Source organism: Netta rufina, assembly GCF_964035555.1.
Source record: "Netta rufina genome assembly, chromosome: 6".
In the NCBI taxonomy this organism is placed as follows: domain Eukaryota; kingdom Metazoa; phylum Chordata; class Aves; order Anseriformes; family Anatidae; genus Netta; species Netta rufina.
Window position 1 is genome coordinate 30,668,597 of NC_140129.1, and position 24,573 is coordinate 30,693,169.

At 42.5% G+C, this 24,573-nt stretch overlaps 1 protein-coding gene across 1 annotated transcript in view; it reads left to right on the forward strand.

Annotated features, from left to right (window-relative positions):
* The window catches only part of NCKAP5 (NCK associated protein 5), a gene marked incomplete at both ends in the record, with an annotated part of 351,457 nt that overhangs the window by 314,743 nt on the left and 12,141 nt on the right, over positions 1-24,573 (forward strand). Inside the window, 3 exons of the mRNA XM_084289510.1 lie at positions 488-624; positions 2,096-2,225; positions 4,932-5,119. Coding sequence (XP_084145636.1) covers positions 488-624; positions 2,096-2,225; positions 4,932-5,119 — 455 coding nt within the window. The remainder of the gene's footprint in view (positions 1-487; positions 625-2,095; positions 2,226-4,931; positions 5,120-24,573) is intronic.

Genomic DNA, 24,573 nt, shown 5'->3' on the forward strand with positions numbered 1-24,573 from the left:
TCACTTTATTCCATGTGCACCATAGATCTTCTTTGATGTTCTGATTTTGCATAGTGCAAATATAGCAAATAAAAAGGCTAGCTGATTGAGAATTTCTGCTAGAAAGGTACTTCTAATTATATTTATGTTAACACGCTGTTCTTGCTCTGAGAACATAAAATAGCAAAGCAGATCCTACAATGCCTGGAAGTAGTTATTGAATGTTTTTTCTTATTTGAAAGAACATACATTATAAAACTAAAAGAGGGATTTAAGTCCATGCCTTCCTCTTCTCTTGTTAACTGGAAAAGGCTTTGGATCAAATTCTGCCACTATAGTTGTTAGAATTATTCCGGTAAGAAGGTAAGTAGTTCCTTTGAATAGTTAGATACTATTTGACACAATAAAAGTATCACGATTAGTTCCCATTTTTTACCAAATTATAATTGAAACTCTCAAGAAGATGCTGATGAGACCTACAGTTTAAATAATGTCTCTCTTAATTCAGGAATAATTAACCTCGCAAAGCAAAGTGAACAAGAACCAAGTTCTGTGACCTCTGCCTCATTACAGCTTACTGAAGAAACTGTGGAAAATAGAAAAGTTCTTCCAGGCTGGACCACCAAGAAAACTGCTAAAACAAAGGTATAAATTAAGAAGTGTCATCTCTTAAGTGAGATCGGTATTGTGGTATAAAGAGTCAGAAATGGTGAATGTTATTAATGCAGTGGAAAGAATAACAATCTAATAGCTACATTTATTTTCTCGACCTTCATTAGTTATTATTAATAATAATACAGCACCAAAAGGTACTTTGTCCTCACGGTTTGCAAACCATGATTAATTAAAATGCACAGCCATTTTATAGGCAAGGAATTAAGAGACCTTTTCACTCTGTTTTTCTCTTCCAGGAACTTGATCTTGCTTTTTTGCTTTCCTTTGGAGAATCATATCTGTTGTGTTTTGGTTTTATTTCCCAGGTCTAGGTTTCCTTTTCTCTTTGGCTGTGTAGTATGAGTGTTTGAGCAGCTGTGCTGGGAAAGTATTGTGAAAGAGAAAATAGTCTTCTTACATGTTTCTGTGGGGTTTGGGGTAATTCCTGCAGTGATCTGTTCGTCCTTCGACGCTTTCAAGAAAACTGCAGGAAGAACAGGCAAATACACATACCTGTGTAAAAGCTACTGCTGATGGTTGTTATTCATATTTAGGAATTCCAGGCTGCCAAGTCCTGTGAGAAGCACAGGGTCAGGAGGTTAGCAAGTAAAGAGAACAACCCTCTCCAGAAAGTGGGTATTAAGGCAAGGAAGCTGTCAGACCATTAGCTAATAAGACTTGCATTGTAAGAGGCTGAAAACCTTTTGTTGCTTAACGTTTTTGCATGTCTGCTTCATGCATTTATTTACTGACTGGAGTATCTCCCATTTTTATATAGCTCGTGCTCTGGATATTTAGGACAGAAATAGAGAGAAAACAATGGCTTGTCTTGTGTATTATTGGCAAATGGGCAGTGAACCCTCTGTGGTGCAACATGTTGGCTTCCAAGTCACAACCACATTACTGTCATATTCACCCTGCCTCAGTTACGACAGACCAGCCCCAAAACCATGTTAGCATGATTCATGGGCAATTAGTCTGCCTCAGAGTCAGGAGCTTAGTGTGCGTGTAGCAGTGTGACTGTATCTAAATGGTTCTGGGACTGCAGCTGGCTTGCACCCTCCCCATTTTAGCAGTAGAGTAGTGCTGGGCAGATCTGGCTCCGTGCAGGTATCCTCAGGTCCGGTACCCACTTCACAGCTATGTGCTTCCTCTCCAGTGAATGGCCTTCTGCATCAGTTAAAAGCTGCACCATGGCTGGGAAGATGGGGAAATTAATATTGCTCTTTGAAAAACACAGTGAGCCACGGAGAGGCAGTTGAAGTTAGGACAGTAGGTGGTAGCTGATTACTTACCTGAAGGGTAAGTGGCTAGTTAAACTGGTAAAGCAGACATTTTACCAACTGAATTATCCATTTCCATTGCATGAAGAATATAAACTGTTCCACTCCTCATTCCATCTTCTGCATTATTTTGGTATGTATGCATCATCTGAGTGATTGCAATACCCTTATTTGTACAGGACACAGCTCTGAGAGTGTGCACTTATTCTGCCAGCAGCAGTGACGCTGAGCCGGAGCCAGAGTATGAAACAAATTATTTTCGAACCGCAGAGGAGACATTAGTAGAGTTAACAAAGAGCAACAAACAAGGTAATTGAAAATTTGTACATAAGAAATGTGTATCTCTCATCTCCACACTGACTCAGCAACAGATAATGTCCTTCATTGAAGTCTCTAATTTTCACTTTCTAACCCCAGATCTTACTTCATTCTAATTTTCCATTAACTTTTTATTGCTTTTTGCTTTTTATTCGTGTATCTTTTTTTTCCTTCTTCCACTGTTTTTGCTGGCAAGGGCTTAACTCGTAGGTTTTTATGCATAAATTGCTTCAGTGTAGGTAAAAAGTCTTCTGTTACATTATTACAGAATTTAAAAGGTAACTATAAAGATAGTTTCCCCTCCCTTTTAAAAAAAAATATATTAGCTGGTTGTAATAACCCAATGAACAAGGCCATAGTTTTCCAACCTCTACATCAAAATGATGTTGGTTGTGATGCCGTAGTGAGGTCTCCCTCAGTGTCCCCCATGTACATATTGCCATTTTCAAGTATCAAACCTTTCTGCAGCAACTGATAGCAATTTGGAATTTACTGAATTCCAGTAGATGAAAGCACCTTAAGCAAAGTTCTTGAGATAATAGTTTTCTGTGTGTTTAATAACCCGGGAAATTGCTGTCTTGTCATGACCACCAGCTTGCCACGCTGCCAGCCACCTTTCAGTGCAGATGGGTGTCCCCTGGGAGCGGGAGGAGACGGTGGCTGATATCCTATGCAGCTGATGGCTTCCCTGCTGGTGATGAATTCTGGCGAGTGCAAAGGCCAGTGCAAGGTCTCAGCCACCACTGAAGCCCTGAGAGCTTAAGCAGCACTTCAGCGATACGGAGGATTTGTACCGGCTCTCAGCACAGCAGTGAGCCTGACCTAGCAGAGATTAGCACCTACAGTAGATACTGCAGTGATGAATGCATTAAAAATGCCGTGGACCGTTAGATACTGTAGACAGGCATACTGTGCTCTTTAGTGTCTGCTGGGAGTTGGACTTAAACATTTGGCATTTTCAGAGATAATCCATTTTGTGTGATTCCACCACAGAAAGAGCAAAGTAGGAAGCTAGGACCATTTATTTACATTATTCCTGTAACGTTCCATATTTAATCTGTATGAAACATTGGAAGTAATTTAACTCAGCCAATAAACACTTCTTGTTACTGAATTGCTTTTTACAAATCACATTCTCTCTTGCTTTTTTTTTTTTTTCTTTTCCAAAAGGGTATGTAAGGAATTCTTTCATGATTGATCACAGTTTGAGAAAAAAGGATTTTAGCATGTGTAAGCAGTTGCATTAAATGACAGCAGATTCCAAGTTTAGTGATACATAAGCATGACTTAAAATCACCGTTTTACACAGCAAACCATTAATTTTGTGTATATGCCTAACTTTGGGGCTAGTAACAGAACTAAAATTCATAGCTGTGACTGAGACAAATAGAAAATAAAATTACAAAGCATTATTGCAAAATTATTTCTGCCATGGTCATTCTTTCTGAACAGGATTTCTGCTCTGTGCTCTATAAATGCAATTCCCACATCAGATTATTAACAATACTTTATTCCATTGTGTGTTCAAAGATCTTGGCTTCTTTATGCACACAAGTGATACAGCCTCAAAACATCCACATGAGACTGGAGCAGGGGCTGCAGCAAACCAAGTCACTGGGTATATTTTAATATGCAGAGATAATTATATTTATTAGATGAGTCCTCAAAATATTAATGAACTTTCCTTGTTGCAGTATTATAATGTTAGAATGATTTTCATTTTCCATATATGAGCAGGAAATTGAAAGGTTGAGAGACTGCCTAACGCAAAGGCTATTAAGAGTTAGTGGTAAGACCTTCATTGATTTGGTGGACTTTGGATGAGACTCCCAGTACTTTACCCAGTGTTACAGAGAAAGTCAGTAGAATAGCAGGGAATCGTCCAAATATTCCAGCTTCTTCTGTTTCAACCATGAGAATGTTTTGATTCCAGTTTCATAGAGGTTTTATTCTGATGAGATTCTGCTTTAGACTCTGGAGGCAGAGGCTCTTCTAATGCTATAGGTTATAAGATAGAGTTGAAGTTTGTGTAACGAGAAGTGTGAGGAAAGAAGCTAATGATCATCCAAGCCTCTATCCCTTGTGCTTTTTATTGAAGCTGCAGAAAATTTCTTTGTTTTTGATCTTTAGTATGAGTTTTGAGCTTTGGACTTTGGAAACTGAGGTTCTACTCCTCGTATTCTTGTATTACAGTAGGATCTATAACAAATGATCAGAGCCTGTTTTTTAACCTTGCTAATGTATTTTTATACTGTTGTTTTCATTAGCTAAAATGTAATTACAATGAAAGAATTATCAGAAATAGTCAAACTTCAAACTGAAAGACATGCTAAAGCAGCTTAGCATATCTGCCCTGTAAAGCTATTAAGAGAGGAGAATGAAAACTTACAGGAAATAAATAAATGGAACAATCCTCCCAAATTAACCATCTTGTCCACATTTAGAAAAGAAAGGAAATTAATTTTGGCTTTCTCATACCATCTCTTTCACCTTGAATGTTAAATATGAACAGTCCCATGTATATGTATTGATTGGAGAGCAGCTAGTATTCTAATGTTTTTATTACTACTGAATTCTAGATACTTTAAAATACTTGAAATGCATTTTGAAATTGTAAAATTACATTAACAGTATATTTAGACTGTATTTCATCGAGTAAATAAGCCATAATAACATTATTTTTAATAACTCTTACAGCTGAGCAGGAAAAACAGAAGCAGAAAAAGTCAAATCTGGGGAACCCGATGTCAATCTTGGATTTATACCAGCACAGTCTCTATGGCCATTTTGGAGAGGATGGACCTGAACAATTAGCACATTACAGTTTAATTGAGCAGCTGAGTGGACCTTCCAGTAAAGACAGCAGGGGCAAAGAGAGCCCAAGTGTGAGTTGCCATGATTTTTATATTACTTCTCATTTTCTTCATGATTTTTACTTGCTACTTATTTTCTCCTCAATGTGTTGGTTAGTTACTGAAACCAGGCAGACCTGAATAAACAGCTTGACATCCAGAAGTGTAAAGATCTAAATATTTTTAAAACAGGATGTTACATTGTGATGTTAATCTGTCATAGAATTAGACTTCCAAAATTGACAATTAGAGACAGTCTAGAGCTAGCACTCTGCCATTAAAAAAGAGTTGACATTTAAGGCTAGCAAGAAAACACAGAATTTATCTTTTAAAGCTGCTCTTTCATACACAGTTAGCTAATATGTGTAGCACAACATGTAGTAAATGATTTCAACATCTGAAGTAATATTCCTGAAAATATGAATGAGACTGTGCTATAGAAGGCAGCTCCTTCTGGGCTCTGGTGCAACATACTTGATGTTAGCTCTGGTACTCCTGACTTGAGAGTTTTAAACGTTATTTTTGTGATCAGTCCTAATCTGATCGGTAGATCTTGATACTAAACAAAACCAAATTAGTTTTCTCCCATTATTTCATGTGAACCCACTTGTTATTTCTATCTCTAAAAATGCTGAACCTGACATCATGCGGGCTAAACATTCCTGAAAAGCACCCCTTCAACCTGTTCTTTTTTCTCATGCCTTCTCCTTTCATTCTCATGCTTTTTTCTCACTTGGTCTCTCCTTTGCTTTAATAAGCCTACTTGTTTGAAAGCACAGACACCCAGCCATGATCCACTGTTATCATTTTGCCTCCACATTCTTTTTCTTCTTTTTAAATACAAGCTCTTTTATTTCCATGCCTAAGCAATTTTGGGTACCTTACAGTATAAACAAAGGTGGTAGCAAAGAATAATGAACGAGCTGCTGTTTGTAGCACACTGGTGTAGTTCATGGAGTGAAAAGAATTTTTATCTGTTCTGAGACCCCAGTTTTCGGTTTCAGAGAATCACAGTGCATTGCAACTTCAGAGGTGATTAACTCTAACCAAAGTTAGAGTCTTACAGCTTTCAGGAATCTGGGCCAAGTGTGCAGAAGGAATGTGTGGAACAAACTGGCAGTGCCCCTGTTTATTCCAACTCTGCTGGCATAAAAACCCCGCTTAACTGAATATTAAATTGACTCACAAACTTCTGAAATGTATCAGCCTCATTTCCCAATCAACCAGATTTTGCTAGTACCTAGAATATGATTCAATCTGAATATATTTGAGTCATATTAGAAAGAATAATTTTAAAGAATCTATTTTCATAGTTGGGAAGAAGAAAAGGGAAAAAAAAGGTAGAAGAAGAGCATTAAGAAGGATAGATAAAGGAAAATAATATGAGCATCCACTTAATTCCTCACCTTGAACTTTTACAGATTCATAGCTTAATTATGTAGATGAGATGAATTATATAAGTATATATATGTATAGATATATACATAAAATCAGTTCTGCCTTCTGAAGGCCAAGGTATTTTGCTATTATTGGAGTAATTAGATTTGGTTCCACTAGAGAAAAGTTGCTCAGAGTTGTGTCTGCATTTAATTCATTCTTCTTGTGCATTTGTTGTACACAACAAATCTCTGCAATGCGCCCAATCAGCACCAAGGCTTAAACAACACTCATTAAAAGAGCCTTAGGGTCCTTGTAAAAGTCCATCATTAAACTGGAAGGCAACAGGTATAACTCAGCATTAACATTTTTCATGCATTATGGTGGGGGGGTTTTGAGATTACTTTTGAGGATCTGAAATAGCTCTCAAAACAGCATTGCCTCTCGGTGAGCAGTGGAAGCTCAATAAAGTGTTAGAGATTTGCCTATTAGTATTAAACTTCTCAAAATGACAAATGAGAAGCAGTAACCATGAAAAGCAGGTTGCCCCGAACTCCTTGTTTGAACCAGAATGGCAAATTTTTCTCAGCTGTAATTTGTCCAATCTGAGAAGATCCACAGCCTGTTTAAATTAGAACTGTGTGATCTGGAACTTTACCCACAAAGAAGGGGGACGCCAGTTACCGAGACACTGATGGCCAGCAACTCTGAAAAAAAGACCAACAGATACATTTTGAGGAGAGGGGGAGTGCAGCTTTCATGCAGAATATTTGACATTTTGAAAACAGAAATGTTACGTGCTTTGAATTTTCTTCCCAAATGGTGTGTGCAAAGCCATAAGGAAAAAAAAAAAAAAAAAAAAACACACAAAAAAACACAAGTGTCGTGATGGACAGAATGAGTTTACTCTGCTTGTCGAAAGAGCAGTGTGCTGTATCAGTCTCTTAGTCCAATTAAATTGGACTGTACAGCACCAGTAAGATAGTGGCTTCAGACTGGGTGCTCTAATGAGACAGTCTGGCAGGGAGCTCTGTTAGCCTGGACTTATTTCATTTGAGTTGTCTCTTTCTCACCGAATATATTCACCAGTGTTACCCCCAGAGTATACACACAAGTTTTATCAGCAAAAAGTATTGCACAGAAGGAGTTTCAGAGGGGAAACAATCAATGGGCAATTCCTATAATAAAGGGACACTGAATGCACAGTTTGAGAAATCAAAAAGGCTTCTACATGTTGAAAGAAGTATTTATTGTTCCAGTTCCTTATCTGCAAAGTCTTAAACAGCGTCCTGGTTAAATTCTCTTGGCCCTAAAACCAATTTGACGTTACATCTATTTTGACCTGGGAAACATATTCCAGAATAATGTCATTCTTTCGTACACTGCAGTATCTTGGACAAGTGTCCTGGTTTCAGTTAGCACAGAATTAATTTTCTTCCTAGTAGCTGGTGGAATGCTGTGTTTTGGCTTAGAATGAGAAGAGTGCTGATAACACCCCGATGCTTTAATTGTTGCAGAGCAGTGCTTATACTAAGCCAAGGACATCTCAGCCTTTGCTCTGTCCTGCCAACGGGCAGGCTGGGGGGTGCAGTAAGAGCTGGGAGGGGACAGACCCAGGACAGGTGACCCAAACTAGCCAAAGGGGTATTCCATACCATCTGACGTCATGCTAAACAATATATAGGGGTGGCTAGCCGGGGGGAGGGGGCCGGACTGCTCGGGGTTAGGCTGGGCATCGGTCAGCGGGTGGTGAGCAATTGCATTGTGCATCACTTGTTTGTACATACTATTATTACTTTCGTATTATCCCCATTGTATCATCATTATTATTATTGTTATTATTATTTTTGTTATTTTTTTTTTTTTTTCCTGTCTTATTAAACTGTCTTTATCTCAACTCACGGGCTTCACTTTCCATTTCTCTCCCCCGTCCCAGAGAGGGAGGGGGGAGGGTGAGCGAACGGCTGCGTGGTGTTTAGCTGCCGGTCGGGTTAAACCACGACAGTCTTTTTGGCGCCCAACGTGGGGCCCGAAAGGTTGAGATAACGGCAGATCTGATCAGAGTGTGTTAAACTAAAATTGGTGTAAGGATTAGACCTGCTTAATAGTCACTTGTCATGATGCTGATTGCTTTAATCACAACTCTGCTGCGCCTGTTTTCCAAATTGAGTATTATAGTACATTATTTTCCGTATTTGCTCTCTGTAGTGTTGTTTCTCCTCTCCGGGCCCTGGTTTCAGACCATTATGGTACTAAGTGTTATAGCAATGGCTTATGAGACGATAAGATATCTGGTCATGACTCTAACTTGGTATTTATACTCAGTAACATCGTGGACTCTGTACTTTGGAAACAGCATCTTGGGAACTATTAGCAATTATACCTATTGTTTTTCTCCATTAGAGAGTCAATCTGTGGAGGGGAAAGGGGAGGATATTTTTCCTTACTTGCTTACTCTCCCTTTCTCCTTCACCACCCCTGTATCCTCCTGGGTCACTCTGCCTTCCTCCTTCACCACCCTCTTATCCCCTGAGCTTGTTACAATAGCTCTCCAAGATATTGAATATTTCTGGAATACTCAGAATACCATAGTCTTGTTGTTCTGCCTCATGAATGCACTTCAGATTCTGCTTAAAGTTAAACAACTACTTATGAAGCTCATCCGGAGATCTGCCCGGAGGCAGTATAGTTGTGGGTGGCAGGGAGTATGGGTGGATATGGGCAGGCATCTAGAGCAGTTGGCACCCCCAGTGTGTTGGAAATTCACCCCTGAACAATGGCAAAATCCTCAAAAACTGGCAGAATGCTTGAAAAAAAGGTGTAATGATTCTGGCAGTTCCAAAGTAACACAAATCATTGTAACGTGCTGGGGCCTGGCTCATGCCTATCGAGCTGCCATTGATACTGCTGTCAACTTAGTGACAGACCCTGCGGCCACTCCAAACCCTGTGACAGATCCAACGGCCACTGTGACCCCTACGGTGGATTCTGCAGCCGCTCCAGTCCCAGCTCCTGCAGCCGCTCCAGTCCCAGCTCCTGCAGCCGCTCCAGCTCCAGCTCCTGCAGCCGCTCCAGTCCCAGCTCCTGCAGCCGCTCCAGTCCCAGTTCCTGCAGTCGCTCCAGTTCCAGCTCCGGCCGCTACTCCAGTCCCAGTTCCTGCAACTGCTCCAGCTCCAGCTCCTGAAGCCGCTCCAGCTCCAGCTCCTGCAGCTGCTCCAGTCCCAGTTCCTGCAGTCGCTCCAGTTCCAGCTCCGGCCGCTACTCCAGTCCCAGTTCCTGCAACTGCTCCAGTCCCAGCTTCTGAAGCCGCTCCAGCTCCAGCTCCTGAAGCCGCTCCAGCTCCAGCTCCTACTGCTGCTCCAGTCCCAGCTCCTGCAACTGCTCCAGCTCCAGCTCCAGCTCCTGTAGCCGCTACAGCTCCGGTTCCTGCAACTGCTCCAGCTCCTGTAGCCGCTCCAGCTCCTGTGGCCGTGTCAGAGAAACGAGCTGTAGCAGTGCAAGTTGACCCTGCAGAGGGCATTCCAACCCCTGTGGCAGACCCCGTAACAAAGTCAGAGAAACGAGCAGTAGCAGTGCAAGCTGCCCCTGTAGAGAAGGTGAAAATATGGTACAGAAATTCAAGTCGTTTAGAACGCAGAGAGTCTTCTGCCAATCCAGGTAAGGCTTCTGCCAAAACTAAGTATAGAGATGACGAAGATGATGACGACGCTGGGCCGTCAAGGATTCAGGAGGAGGAAGATGAGGATGCCGAAAGAGCAACAGTAACTACCCGAAGCCTAAACGAGCGTGAGCTACGAGATGTGCGAAAAGATTTTGGTCGCTGTATAGGTGAGCAGCTTGTCACCTGGCTGCTCCGGTGCTGGGACTCTGGAGCCAATTGTGTGGAATTAGACGGCAGGGAAGCCAAGCGGCTGGGATCCCTTGCTCGAGACGCCGGCATTGACAAAGCAATTGCAGATGGAGCACGACCCACCAGCCTCTGGAGGCGTCTCCTCTCAGCTGTGAGGGAAAGGTATCCCTTCAAGGAAGATATTTTATGTCTACCAGGCAAGTGGACCACTATGGAGAAGGGAATCCAGTACCTGAGGGAATTAGCCGTACGGGAAGTGATTTATGAGGATCCAGACCTCAATCAAACATCCACAGATCCAGATGAAGTCAAGTGTACACGACCCATGTGGCGGAAGTTTGTACGGAGTGCACCATCATCATATGCCAGCTCATTGGCAATAATGGCCTGGAAAGAGGATGAGGAACCCACAGTGGGTGAAGCGGCTAAACAACTCCGGCAGTACGAAGAAAGTCTCTCCTCTTCCTTACAGGCCTGCGTCTCAGCTGTGGAGAAACTTTCTGAAAAGGTTCACCAACTTGAAGAGAATCTATTGTCCTCCCCACCTGAACCAACCAGTGCCCACCGACCAAAGGAGAACACTTGGGAGAAACTTTCTGAAAAGGTTCACCAACTTGAAGAGAGATTATTCTCCTTCGCACCTGTACAAAGCAGTGTCTCAGCTGTCAGGGGTAGGCGTTCACCCACACAAGGAAGACGATATGGTGGGTACTCACCCCGTGCCACCCTGTGGTTTTACTTACGAGACCATGGAGAGGACATGAGAAAGTGGGATGGAAAATCTACCGCGACCCTAGAGGCACGGGTACGTGAGTTGCAAAAGAAAACAATCAGGAAAAAGGGATTCTCCGAAAAGTTTGCTGCTCCAACTTCCAGCAGACAGTCCTTCAAACACAGAAACGAGGAAGATTCTGACCAGGATTAGGGGGGCCCTGCCTCCAGCCAGGGGGAGGAAAGGGACAATCGAGTTTATTGGACTGTGTGGATTCGATGGCCTGGCACATCACGCGCACAGAAGTATAAGGCTTTAGTAGACACCGGTGCACAATGTACTATAATGCCATCGAGCTATAAAGGACCAGAGCCCATCTATATTTGTGGAGTGACAGGGGGATCTCAGCAGTTGACTGTATTGGAGGCTGAAGTGAGTCTGACTGGGAATGAGTGGGAAAAGCACCGCATTGTGACTGGTCCGGATGCTCCATGTATCCTTGGCATAGACTATCTTAGAAGAGGATACTGCAAGGACCCAAAAGGGTTCCGGTGGGCTTTTGGTATTGCTGCCTTAGAGACAGAGGGCATTAAACAATTATCTACCTTGCCTGGTCTCTCAGAGGACCCCTCTGTTGTGGGGTTGCTGAGGGTCGAAGAACAGCAAGTGCCAATTGCTACCACAACTGTGCACCGGCGGCAATATCGCACCAACCGAGACTCCCTGATTCCCATCCATAAGCTAATTCGTCAATTGGAGAGCCAAGGAGTGATCAGCAAGACTCATTCACCTTTCAATAGTCCCATATGGCCAGTGCGAAAGTCTAATGGCGAGTGGAGACTAACAGTGGACTATCGCGGCCTGAACGAAGTCACGCCACCACTGAGTGCTGCAGTGCCGGACATGCTGGAACTTCAGTATGAACTTGAATCGAAGGCAGCCAAGTGGTACGCCACAATTGATATCGCTAATGCATTTTTCTCCATCCCTCTAGCAGCAGAGTGCAGGCCACAATTTGCCTTCACTTGGAGGGGAGTCCAATATACTTGGAATAGGCTGCCCCAGGGGTGGAAACACAGCCCTACCATTTGCCATGGGCTGATCCAGTCTGCACTAGAGCAGGGGGAAGCTCCTGAACACCTGCAGTACATCGATGACATTATTGTGTGGGGTGACACAGCAGAGGAAGTTTTCGAGAAAGGGAAGAAAATAGTCCAAATCCTTCTGAAAGCCGGTTTTGCCATAAAACAAAATAAAGTCAAAGGACCTGCACGGGAGATCCAGTTTTTAGGAATAAAATGGCAAGATGGACGTCGTCAAATCCCAATGGATGTGATCAACAAAATAACAGCTATGTCTCCACCAACTAACAAAAAAGAAACACAGACTTTCCTAGGTGTTGTGGGGTTTTGGAGAATGCACATCCCAAATTACAGTCTGATTGTAAACCCACTCTACCAAGTAACTCGCAAGAAGAATGAGTTTGAATGGGGCCCTGAACAACGACAAGCCTTTGAACAAATCAAGCAGGAAATAGTCCATGCAGTAGCCCTTGGGCCAGTTCGAACAGGACCAGATGTAAAGAATGTGCTCTACACTGCAGCCGGGGAGAACGGCCCCACCTGGAGCCTCTGGCAGAAAGAACCTGGGGAAACTCGAGGTCGGCCTCTGGGGTTTTGGAGTCGGGGATACAGAGGATCTGAGGCCCGCTATACTCCAACTGAAAAGGAGATATTGGCAGCATATGAAGGAGTTCGATCTGCTTCGGAGGTGGTCGGTACTGAAGCGCAGCTCCTCCTAGCACCCCGATTACCGGTACTAGGCTGGATGTTCAAGGGAAGGGTCCCCTCTACGCATCATGCAACTGATGCTACATGGAGCAAGTGGGTTGCACTGATTACTCAGCGGGCTCGAATAGGAAACCCCAGTCACCCAGGAATATTGGAAGTGATCATGGACTGGCCAGAAGGCAAATACTTTGGGATATCATCAGAGGAGGAGGTGGGTCGTGCTGAAGAAGCCCCACTGTACAACCAGTTGCCAGAGAATGAAAAGAAATATGCCCTGTTCACTGATGGGTCCTGTCGTATTGTGGGGAAGCATCGGAGATGGAAGGCTGCTGTATGGAGTCCTACGCGACGAGTTGCAGAAGCTGCTGAGGGAGAAGGTGAATCGAGTCAGTTTGCAGAAGTGAAAGCCATTCAGCTGGCTTTAGACATTGCTGAACGAGAAAAATGGCCAGTTCTCTATCTCTACACCGATTCATGGATGGTAGCAAATGCCCTGTGGGGATGGTTACAGCAATGGAAGCAAAACAACTGGCAGCGTAGGGGCAAACCTATCTGGGCTGCTGCATTGTGGCAAGATATTGCTGCTCGGGTAGAGAACCTGGCTGTGAAAGTACGCCACGTAGATGCTCATGTGCCCAAGAATCGGGCTACTGAAGAACATCAAAACAACCAGCAGGTGGATCAGGCTGCTAAGATTGAAGTAGCTCAGGTGGACCTGGATTGGCAGCATAAAGGTGAATTATTTATAGCCCGATGGGCCCATGACACCTCAGGCCATCAAGGTAGAGATGCAACATACAGATGGGCTCGTGATCGAGGGGTGGACTTGACCATGGACGCTATAGCACAGGTTATTCATGACTGTGAAACATGTGCTGCAATCAAGCAAGCCAAACGGTCAAAGCCTCTCTGGTATGGAGGACGATGGCTGAAATATAAATATGGAGAGGCCTGGCAGATTGATTACATCACACTCCCTCAAACTCGCAATGGCAAGCGCCACGTACTTACAATGGTGGAAGCAACCACCGGATGGCTGGAAACATATCCTGTGCCTCATGCTACCGCCCGGAACACCATCCTGGGCCTTGAAAAGCAAGTCCTATGGCGACATGGCACCCCAGAAAGAATAGAATCAGATAATGGGACTCACTTCCGAAACAACCTTATAGACACTTGGGCCAAAGAACATGGTATTGAATGGGTGTATCACATCCCCTATCATGCACCAGCCTCCGGGAAAGTTGAACGATACAATGGCCTGTTAAAGACTACCTTGAAAGCAATGGGCGCTGGGACGTTCAAAAACTGGGATACGCATTTGGCAAAGGCCACCTGGTTAGTCAATACTAGGGGATCTACCAACCGAGCTGGACCTGCCCAATCAAACCTGTTACGTACTGTAGATGGGGATAAAGTTCCTGTAGTGCATGTAAAAAATATGCTGGGTAAAACAGTCTGGGCTACTCCTGCCTCAGGAAAAGGCAAACCTATTCGTGGAATTGTTTTCGCTCAGGGACCTGGATATACTTGGTGGGTGATGCAAAAGAACGGAGAGGTCCGGTGTGTACCTCAAGGAGATTTAATACTGGGTGAGAATAGCCCATGAACTGAATTGCACCATGTTAAATAGTATATTATACTGTATGTTATCACTACCATGATTACTATAGGTGACTAATTAGAATGTATGGAAAAGAGTGTAACCTGAGCATGACATAAATGGTATGGAATAAGGGGTGGATAGATGTCCTGGTTTCAGTTAGCACAGAATTAATTTTCTTCCTAGTAGCTGGTGGAATGCTGTGTTTTGGCTTAGAATGAGAAGAGTGCTGATAACACCCCGATGCTTTAATTGTTGCAGAGCAGTGCTTATACTAAGCCAAGGACATCTCAGCCTTTGCTCTGTCCTGCCAACGGGCAGGCTGGGGGGTGCAGTAAGAGCTGGGAGGGGACAGACCCAGGACAGGTGACCCAAACTAGCCAAAGGGGTATTCCATACCATCTGACGTCATGCTAAACAATATATAGGGGTGGCTAGCCGGGGGGAGGGGGCCGGACTGCTCGGGGTTAGGCTGGGCATCGGTCAGCGGGTGGTGAGCAATTGCATTGTGCATCACTTGTTTGTACATACTATTATTACTTTCGTATTATCCCCATTGTATCATCATTATTATTATTGTTATTATTATTTTTGTTATTTTTTTTTTCCTGTCTTATTAAACTGTCTTTATCTCAACTCACGGGCTTCACTTTCCATTTCTCTCCCCCGTCCCAGAGAGGGAGGGGGGAGGGTGAGCGAACGGCTGCGTGGTGTTTAGCTGCCGGTCGGGTTAAACCACGACAACAAGAAAAGCAAATCACAGTGTCAAAGAAAGGAATAAAATACATTGAGTCATGGACAAAACTTCCACTTAAATTGACAGCCATGGTGTATTTTTCTCATGTAGGATTTTCAAAACTAGAAACTGTTACTTTTATACCTATCAATTAATTTTAATTAAACAGAAACTTCTCCAATTTAATAAAACATATGCAGTGCCAAAGTCCACTGCAGTCACAGCGTGGGAGAGACACCAATTCAGTGAAACTTCAGAGAGACCTATGTTGCACAGCTGCTTCTCCTGCTAGTAGCAGTACCTGCTAGCACCTTGAGCAGTTTTTTGACATCGTGATTGCTACCATATTTTCTCAATGAAAAAAATATTTCACATTTCAATTAATTTTCTGCTCAGATTTTAGAAACATTTTTTTTTCTTAAAATAATCCAGAAAACAAGATGAATTTCCCTCACCCAAGCCTACTGTTTATTGACTTACTTTATGATCAAATGAGAAGCAATACAAGTTGTTTTTGTTAGTTTTTTGTTTTTGTTTTTGTTTTTTTTTGTCTTCTTTGTTCACTTGGAGAAGTAATGGTGTTGTTCAAAGACTATTACTTAATCTTCCTTATGATCCCAAGCATCATGAAAAATGTGTTTTCTTTTCTGTCCTTAACCAACCATCACATACATTTTTTCTGTGCTACGTCTTGGTTGGATTTGAAGGAATGTCTTGAGGAGCACTTTTAAAGAAAAGATCGTTCATGGAGGGGGCTGGTACCCACCACAAGTTTCTAAATTCTCTTGCTTTCCCTCAGTTGTGATGACATACATGAGAAACCTGACATTTCTATCACAACTACTATGTTAACTACATCAACAATTTAACTAAGCAGCTCAAGTAACTGAAGAGGCTTGTAGGTGCAACATGAAGTTATGGTCTTACTTAACACAGCAGGGTTTGTATGTATCGTACAATTGATTGATGAAGGAGATGCAGTGCTCAAATCACCATGTCTTTTGCAATTCAAGTAGATATTAGAGCTTGTTGGCAAATACAGGAAAAGGAAAAATTAGAGAAGTTTCTACTGTTTTGGCCGTACTTACATTTGGGACTGACATGGCGGCATTCCCAGATAAATTTGAGGGTTTTTTACAGATGAGTAAGCTGATTGGGAGTTAATGCTATATGATTATCTCATTGTGCTCACAAGCCTTCAAATGTATCATTTTAAAGAGAATGAAATATCCACAATTGGGCTAGTAACAATAATAAGAAAGTTTGGTAATTGCACACCATTTGCCATCCTCTAGGCTCACAGAGTAGTAAGCTGATACTATGGAGGATGTTCCAGCGTCCCTGAATTACAGCAATAGTTAAAGTCACCTCTGCAGGCTGCACTAAACACAAGAAAGAGGAAAACAAAGAAAGGCATGAGCTAGTTCTGCTTGCGGCTTGTCTCCTACAGAGATCAGTAAGTGGTGAGCTAGGGTATGAATTGGCTGCACACTGGGCGCTTGACACTGTTCAGCTATTTAGGCAGCTCTTGGAGAACACACCAGTGAAGTTTAGGTGCCTGATTTGGGTTCTTTGAATCATTTTCTGTAGTTGCCTTGTTCTATCTTAATTATATGGGCTTTTCAATGGAGCCTCTCTTAAAAGAAACTGTCTATATTTAAATGTCTAAAGTAGTTTAAGGGAGACTCTGCACTGTGCTTTCACAGAGAACTAATCTTTTCCACATTATCGGATGTGCTTAGGGAAGGATTCTGCCTATCACATGTGGAAAAAAAAAAAAAAAAAAAAAAAAAAAGTAAGATAATGATTTAGGACCAATTATTAGTTGGGAAGAGCTGCAACCAAAGACCTTAAAGTGGTAAGGAGGTGTTTACCCATGGAACTATTGTTTCCTTGCCTTGACCACAGACAGGGAGCCTGCACAGCTAGCTTATACCGGGTACCAAACTTCTTACCCAAAGATAGGAGGATAAACTTTGCCCCAAGCTTGTCTGTGTGGGAAGCTGGTAAAAAGCAGCTATTGTAGATACCGTTTGTATTTTAGAGTAAAATTCAGTTATGAGGTATCAAGCACAGAAACCTCACATGCTTTCTGCTATTTTCCTTGCCTGCCTTAAGACAGAGGAAGATGATGAGGTGAGGAGGGAATCAGCTATATTTCCTTTCCTAGACCTGATGAGATTGATGCTGAGAAAGATACTGCCATCGCAAAATTTGCAGATAGGGAATAAGTCTGCAGTCATTCACCTGGCTTTTGTGTTGTCAGATCAATGCTTTTCTTCCATGTAGGGAACTGGTATATCAAATCATCGCATATATTTAGGGAGGTGGTTTGTTGATGTAAACGTTAGGTGAGGCCAGTCTGACACCACACATTGTAATTCAGCCAGGATCAGGTATCCTTTCATCCTCCCTGTCAACAAAACGTGAAAATGACCTGTACTATATTTATGCTGTTGTATGTCATCTTCAAAATTGAGATCACGTTAGTGCAGGGCGTACAGAGAAGATCCAGAATCAGTTCTAAGAAGGGCAGTGTTATGAAAGGAAAGCAAACTGCCTGGCAGACTCATGTGCCCATTTAGGACGCGGCACATCAGCCCTGCAAGCAGAGACCGACCTCACCCAGAAGAGAGGGCCCCGTTTCTGAGCACTGTGCTTGAGTTGCCTGGGACCCCAGCCAGAAGGCCCATGGAGGTATAAAGCCAGGCAGACTTACCCGCTCAGCTCGAGCTGTCTCGTCCTGGCAGCGGCACGGCTGGGCTGTCCCTGAGCTCACCAGCCTCGTGTGTGCCAGCACAGGGTCTCATGGAGATGCCACCACTGCGGGACAGCCCTGTCAGCACACACCAGGCCTTGCCTAGCAGATGCCAGCCCCACAGTCCCCATGTCCCCCACATGTGGTGTGCGAGGGGGTCTTTAGCTGAGTTTGCTTCCTCATACCAAAATTGCCTCAGCTGTGTTTGCCTTCTGACAGGCTCGGGGCTGCGAGGCTTCCTTTGTGTTTAGCCGAAGGGTTTTGATCCTTGGATGAATGATGCAATGCTCGTTCTGCCAAAGCAAAGACTGTCTGAGTAATTACCCAAGTTGATGTAAGATCTATTGTCAGGGGAATTTCATGGGAGTATCTGACAACATAAGTGACAAAAACCACAGGAGCATGATCTGATAAGAAAACAGATCTTACATTATCACCCATGGGAGTATTACAGAATTAAAAATATTTTTCCTAGCCTCAAGTCTGATTCAACACAGTGTGGGGAAATACGGAATCACAAATAGGCTAGGATGTCTCCAGACATCAACAAATCCCACGTCTCTGCATGTTTTTTCCCCTCCATAGGGCAAGTTCACATTCGAAGATCTGCTACCGAGTCTTATATACCTAATCAGGTCTCATTGTTTCTAGTATCTTGCCATCAAAGTTGCCTCCAAAAAGTAAAGTGAAGAGACAGCTAAACAAGCAATTTGAAGACTGCTAGGCAGTCTCCTGGGACCAAAGTCTCACTTGACGTGTATCACTTAAAAGAAATGTTGTGTAGTGTGGAAGAACATTCCTAGAGTTAGCCTGAGGAACTAGCTTGGCAACAATAAAAAGCTGCAGTTATACAGAGACTCATCTCTCTCCCTCTGCCTTCTAGGCGAAACAAGTGAGGCTTCTTACGCTGCTGAGCGTTTTAGAAAAATCATGCAATGGAGAGTGGTTCAGCAACGAGGATGATACCAGGGTGATAACATTCCCCATAACTTGATTAAGCTTTTAAAAGGCTCTGGCAAGGCAAAAGGACATATGTAAAGCAGAGTCCACCAGAGAAAAAACTTTTAAAATAGTATGCAAAGGACATTTATACCCTACAAAAATGGAAGTTGTAATCTGCTGATGCAGTTCTGTTTCTAACACTAACGAACTCTTTAATTTTAGTGCTGTGCCACCAAATCCCATTCTGACTAGCCCTCCAGCTGGTGTAAAAGTTCTCTCTATTTTATGTTTGTTTAGTGTATTTATGGGGATGGGTAGGTGGCGACATTTTAACTCTGTATCTTTTAGCATAGGGTTTTAAAAGAGTATTTGGATATTGGTGAGGGACACGAAGTATTTGGCATAGTGCAGCAGGCTGTGTGGCATTTAAAACACATGGTGTGCAAGGCTAGCAGGAGAATAGTTTGGATGTGAGTCTGAGAGAAGATGCGGAGGAAGTGAAAAGCTGTAGACACGGTAGGAAAGTTAAAGACGTGAAGCAACACTGGCACGTAGGTGCGGTTCTAGTGCCTATGGCACGGTGTCATGTAGCGCTAAATCCCCAAATAACTCACAGCACCGGCAGCAGTGTGCCTCTGGTTTGCCAGGTGCCAGATGCAGGTGTGTGGGCTTGGCTGACAGAAGGCAGCACACCGAGCTGCCGCTGGGGCGGCGTGCCGCTGCCTGTGACCCCCTGGCACTGTAAGCAGGGAGAACTTTACCCTTTGCAAAGGGAAAAACGTGATCACCGGAGCAGAAACCCCATGCCCCACCATCTCAGCAAGTAATTTTGAATTGCAAAGAGACCCTTTTGTTTTCAAGAAATGTATGTAGGAGCCCCATAACCGCCCAGCACACTGCTCACCTGTCACAGAAAGACCTGCAGCTCGTGTGCTGGAGTCCCCAGAGGAGCAGTCCGACATGGCGAGCATACGGACGCCCAGAGCAAAGCAGAACCATCCAGAGCTAATTTACAGTGAGCCTGCTCGGGCCCAGCCTTAGCACCACTCAGTGTCTCAGCAGGGCTGAGTGCCCGTGATAACAGGGCATTGGTAAGACTCCTTCCACCACTCTCGGTCCCAGCCCACCAACCCCTACCTTCACACCTCCGCCGTGCAGATGTGCCCTGAGCACTGTCAATGTCTATTTGCCTGTGTAACTGAAGATTACATCAGGATTTAATTGACACTGCGGCTCCTGGGCGTAAGTAGGTAGATGCTTTAGTCTAATAAGAACCAAAAGTAGATATTGAGTAGAAGTATCATTTGCTAGCTGATTTCCCTGAGTGGAAAATGTTCTGAGCTGTTTTTCAAAGGTTTGACAGATGGAGCTACTGTGATTTGCAGCATGGCCCAAAGTGCACTAATGTTTCTGCCATTTGTAACCAGCCACCCTTCGGCCGTCCATCTTTGGAAATAATGCTTTAGTTTCATTTCTCTGTGTTGACTTGGAATATTATAATAACACCGTAGGCCAAAATGAAATTCAGGGCACATTAACAGCAACAAATGATGAATATTAGTAAGCTTGCAAGATAGTGTAATTGTTGTAATGGTAGAAATGATATTAGTAATAAAAGAAAAAGCTAAAAAAGAAATTGGATATAATAAACACTGGATTGAGTCAATCAAGAGCAGTAGGGCAGAGAGATATTCAGTGAGCTGTTTGTTTTCTGAAACTGGAAAATATTTTCACTCCAAGAGGAGCATCTGATTAGCAGAGTTAAATGAGATGAATAATGCTGTAATATTTTTGTGAATTGTGTTTCCAGCTGAAACTTGCCTTCTCCATCTACAACAGTGATATGTTTTGCATAAAGCACTCAAACATCATGCAGGGAAGGGGAATGACAGATCTTTTAGTATGAGAGCTCTGTTCTGAGCAGAATACGTGAGGAACAAGTTACACAGCTGATGCTAGCAGCAACTGTGGCGGTACACTGGAAATATGTTAGTAAACAATTTTGTAAGAGGATGCCTTTTCTTTTCATATGAACACAAGAAATAATACCCTAATCAGCATACTATTTGAAAAGAGGGCAAATTTTATATCAAATGTTTGCAAAACTCATACTGAAATAATTTGAAGGTGTTCATAGTTTGCTCCACCATCTACTTTCATCTCCCCAAAGTGATTTCATTTAAATGAGAAAGCATATTGGATTTTATGCAGTATGGCATACGGATTGTTTGCATCCTGTTGAAAAGTATTGGTTAAGTATTTTTTGTGAGCCTAAACACTCTCATTTATGGTGCGCCCCAAAGTAAAATATTTTATTTTTTTGCTGTGTTTTTAGGCCCCATTACATGAATTCCAGGCCTTGTGCATCATCTGTGTTATTGTAATGGAAAGCAGGATTTGTATTTGGTAGGACAAATAAACATTGAGCGCTTATTAGCAGTAACTGGCACAGGGAAGTCTGGGAAGTTTATAAGATACAGCTGTGTAATTTAAATACATAATTACCTTTCACAAAAGCTGAGAAGAGTGATATAAGTTTTTGTAGCATGTCAGAGTCCCCCCAGCCTGAGCTGCCTTCCATTCAAGACTGAGGCACATCCTAATGGCTCAGCTCCCATTACTGCCTTCTTCTCTGGATTACTCCATCCTTTTTTCTGATCATTAAAAGAGGTCACTTAAATGCCTTGATGCTATAAAAACTGTAGCCTTAAGAACTTCCCTTAACTACTCTAATTTTATTCTCGGTAAATAAAATCCCAAGTGATTACTATCTGAATAATTAATGGTTAAACATTTAAAAGTGATTTTTCTAACACCCTATTGCACATGCACATATCCCATGTGTTACTGAATACGTGACATAGCATACTGTAAAAAAAAGACATCAAATGGATTTGTGAGGATGAAGAATAAAGCAGAAGTGGGTGGGAATGAAGAAATTAAATATGAATATATTATATGGCTGAGTCTTTTAAAATTCAAATGTTAATCATATATTAATACTCTGTGATATTTCTTATAACAGAAGTGTCTAAAATTCACCAAGATACTGTATATGCAGAAGAGTTGCCAGACTGGGAAACCTGTTGCATAACACACGTACTAAGATGCAGAGCAGATTTGAAATGCACGAGCTTTTCAGACAATGCCTGAAAATGGTGGATAAAAGCAGCTGAGCAGCCGGCACACTTTCTGATCGCTCTTGCAAGGATTAGTTTGTCTTGCATAGGCCAACTGCAGCCTTACTTTTGGGCACTGATCAGTAAAAATAGAGGCCAGTTTTCCCAAGCTTCATTTCCTAATGGTGGTACCTAAATTCGTGTTTAGACACTTCAGCTGCCTTGTTTTCAAGGGTGCTAGAAAATTGCAGCTTTTGCTGATGTCTGTGACAGTTTCTCATGTTGGATCCTGTGAAAATCATGATGTTTACGTAGATGCTCAAAACCTGCTTTAGATATTTTCCCTCTGTCTGGCAGAATTTTTGCCTGTAGCATCCTACTGCAGTGCTCGTGCTCGTGGGCAATGTCAGGGAACCTTAGCAGGCAATTTCCCATGAGTTAAAGGGAAGGCCAAATGCTGGGTATTTTTTAATCTGCTCCTACAATGTTACAACTAAGATCATATCATAATGAAACTGTTTGCACTTCTATATCTATTTCTTTATTGCATTTTCCATACCATTAGAGTATGACCGACTGTAAAATGCTGAAACTCTATCATCTATTTCATTTTACAGAATATTTTTATCATCACTGTTATTGGAATAGAGTCCATTGTTTCTGAGAACCACTATAACAAGGCAGGACACCAAAGAGTTCAACATTTATAATGCCGTATTTCTATAAATAAATTAGTTTGTAAAAAATGGAATCTGTATTATGCCATCATTAGTAGCACAGTGATGAAAACAGAGGCAGCAGAGCAAGCCAAAGAACAGCAGTCACCATCTAAAACAGCTGAGTAATGTGGAGAGATGTAGCCTTTCTCATTATCAGATAAAGACTGAATAGTCTTTGGAGTTTCTGTTTGCTCATGGTAGTTTCATCGCTTGCAGTGATGATACGAGAAGATGAAGTTATCTGGCTATGTAGGAAATCTAGGTGTAAAGACATTTATCTTCTTGTCTTGTTCTACAGGGCAAGTATGGAGGATGCTGATGGCACCCACTAGTACCACATGCACTGCATTTAGCTTAGCAATGTCCTGTCCCTGTGAAAGTGTTTGGGAGCCTGCATGTTCTCTACCAGAGCCGAAAGCTTTGATACCAAGTGGGGAATGCTCTGGACTGGGGATTTCAGGTAGCTCCTGCCATTCCTGTGAGAAATGGAGCCTCTTTTGCCTCCATGTCCTGTTCCCCAGAAGGTCATTTGATATGGAGTCTGTATGTCAAAGTCCAGATTTATAACAATATGCATATCATTATATAGATATTTACCACGCATATTTACTCAGGGGTAGAAGCTACTCAGTGTCTGTAGGCCCTAGGACACGGAGCATGGAGAGAAACTTCTCCATAGGCTCCAGAGGCTCTGAATAGCAGAAATCCCCCAAGCTTTCAGACAGGGCAGTCCAATAGAAATAAAATTACAGACAACTCCAATTGATATATCAGAGTCTGGCTTGCTGTTGCTCATGGCATTAGCATTTGCTAACCTGTGCTAAGCCAATTTTGTGAGACAGTTGGGAGTTTAACAAACCTCTTTCAGATTGCATTTTGGAAGAATCTCAAGCATGGGGGAAACTGGTTGTGGTCTGTTCATTGCAGCAGATGGTATCCCATTTGGTGTTTGTTAGCTTTGTTTGCAGCTCAATATTTTGTTTCTAGGGGAACTCAGTAAGTTAAATAATTTATCTCTCTAATGCATTAAGAGTCTGATCCAAAGTCTACTGAAGTCAGTGCAAAACATTTGATTAACTACCACATACACTGGATCAAATGCCAGGTCCTGTCTGGTGAAGAGCATTTCAGATGCACTGTAGTGAGGAGAACAACAAAGGCCTCTGCCCCAGTTTTTTCCACAGAGAATTTCTGCCTGCAGAGAAAAAAATAAATGTTCAAATAGTGACAAAGTGCTCAGCAGTTAAAAATGCAGGGCTGTGGAGATTAGGGTAATGGTCTGGCTGACTGTCCAAACTGCCAAACTTCTCTTGATATTAAATTTCCCATTTTTAACTAAAGAATATAAATAATACCTTCCAGCTGCATTTAGAATGTAATCTGACTGCTTTGAGGGCTTTGAAGGCCCTATCGCAATGCTGAGCAAGTAATCAGTGTCATTTCTCATCGAGCACTCTTACTCACGAGGATCTCACACCACAAGGGCTCACCACAAACACATTGCCCCTTTGCTAAGGAATCTTCAGAATACAAGAAGCCAGTTTACACCCTGATCCTGCCCTGAGTTTTGCCTGAGCTGAGCTGTGCCACCTTCAGTGGTCATACTGCCCATGCAGAGCTCTGCACAGTATTGACATGGCAGAAATTTGTATTCCATTCTTACAAATATTTGAATCCTGAATAATCTGAAACATTGAAGAATTAACATTTTAAAGGTTTGCTTTGTACTCCAATAAATACCAAATGCCTGTTCATTTTCAACAACAATTTTCAAGTTACTAATTTGCTAATAAGGCTGGGAACTGCTTTATTTTTCTCTGAGTTTCCTGTTTGTGTCATCATTGGTCATTCACAAAATGAGTGCACATTACCTCCACAACG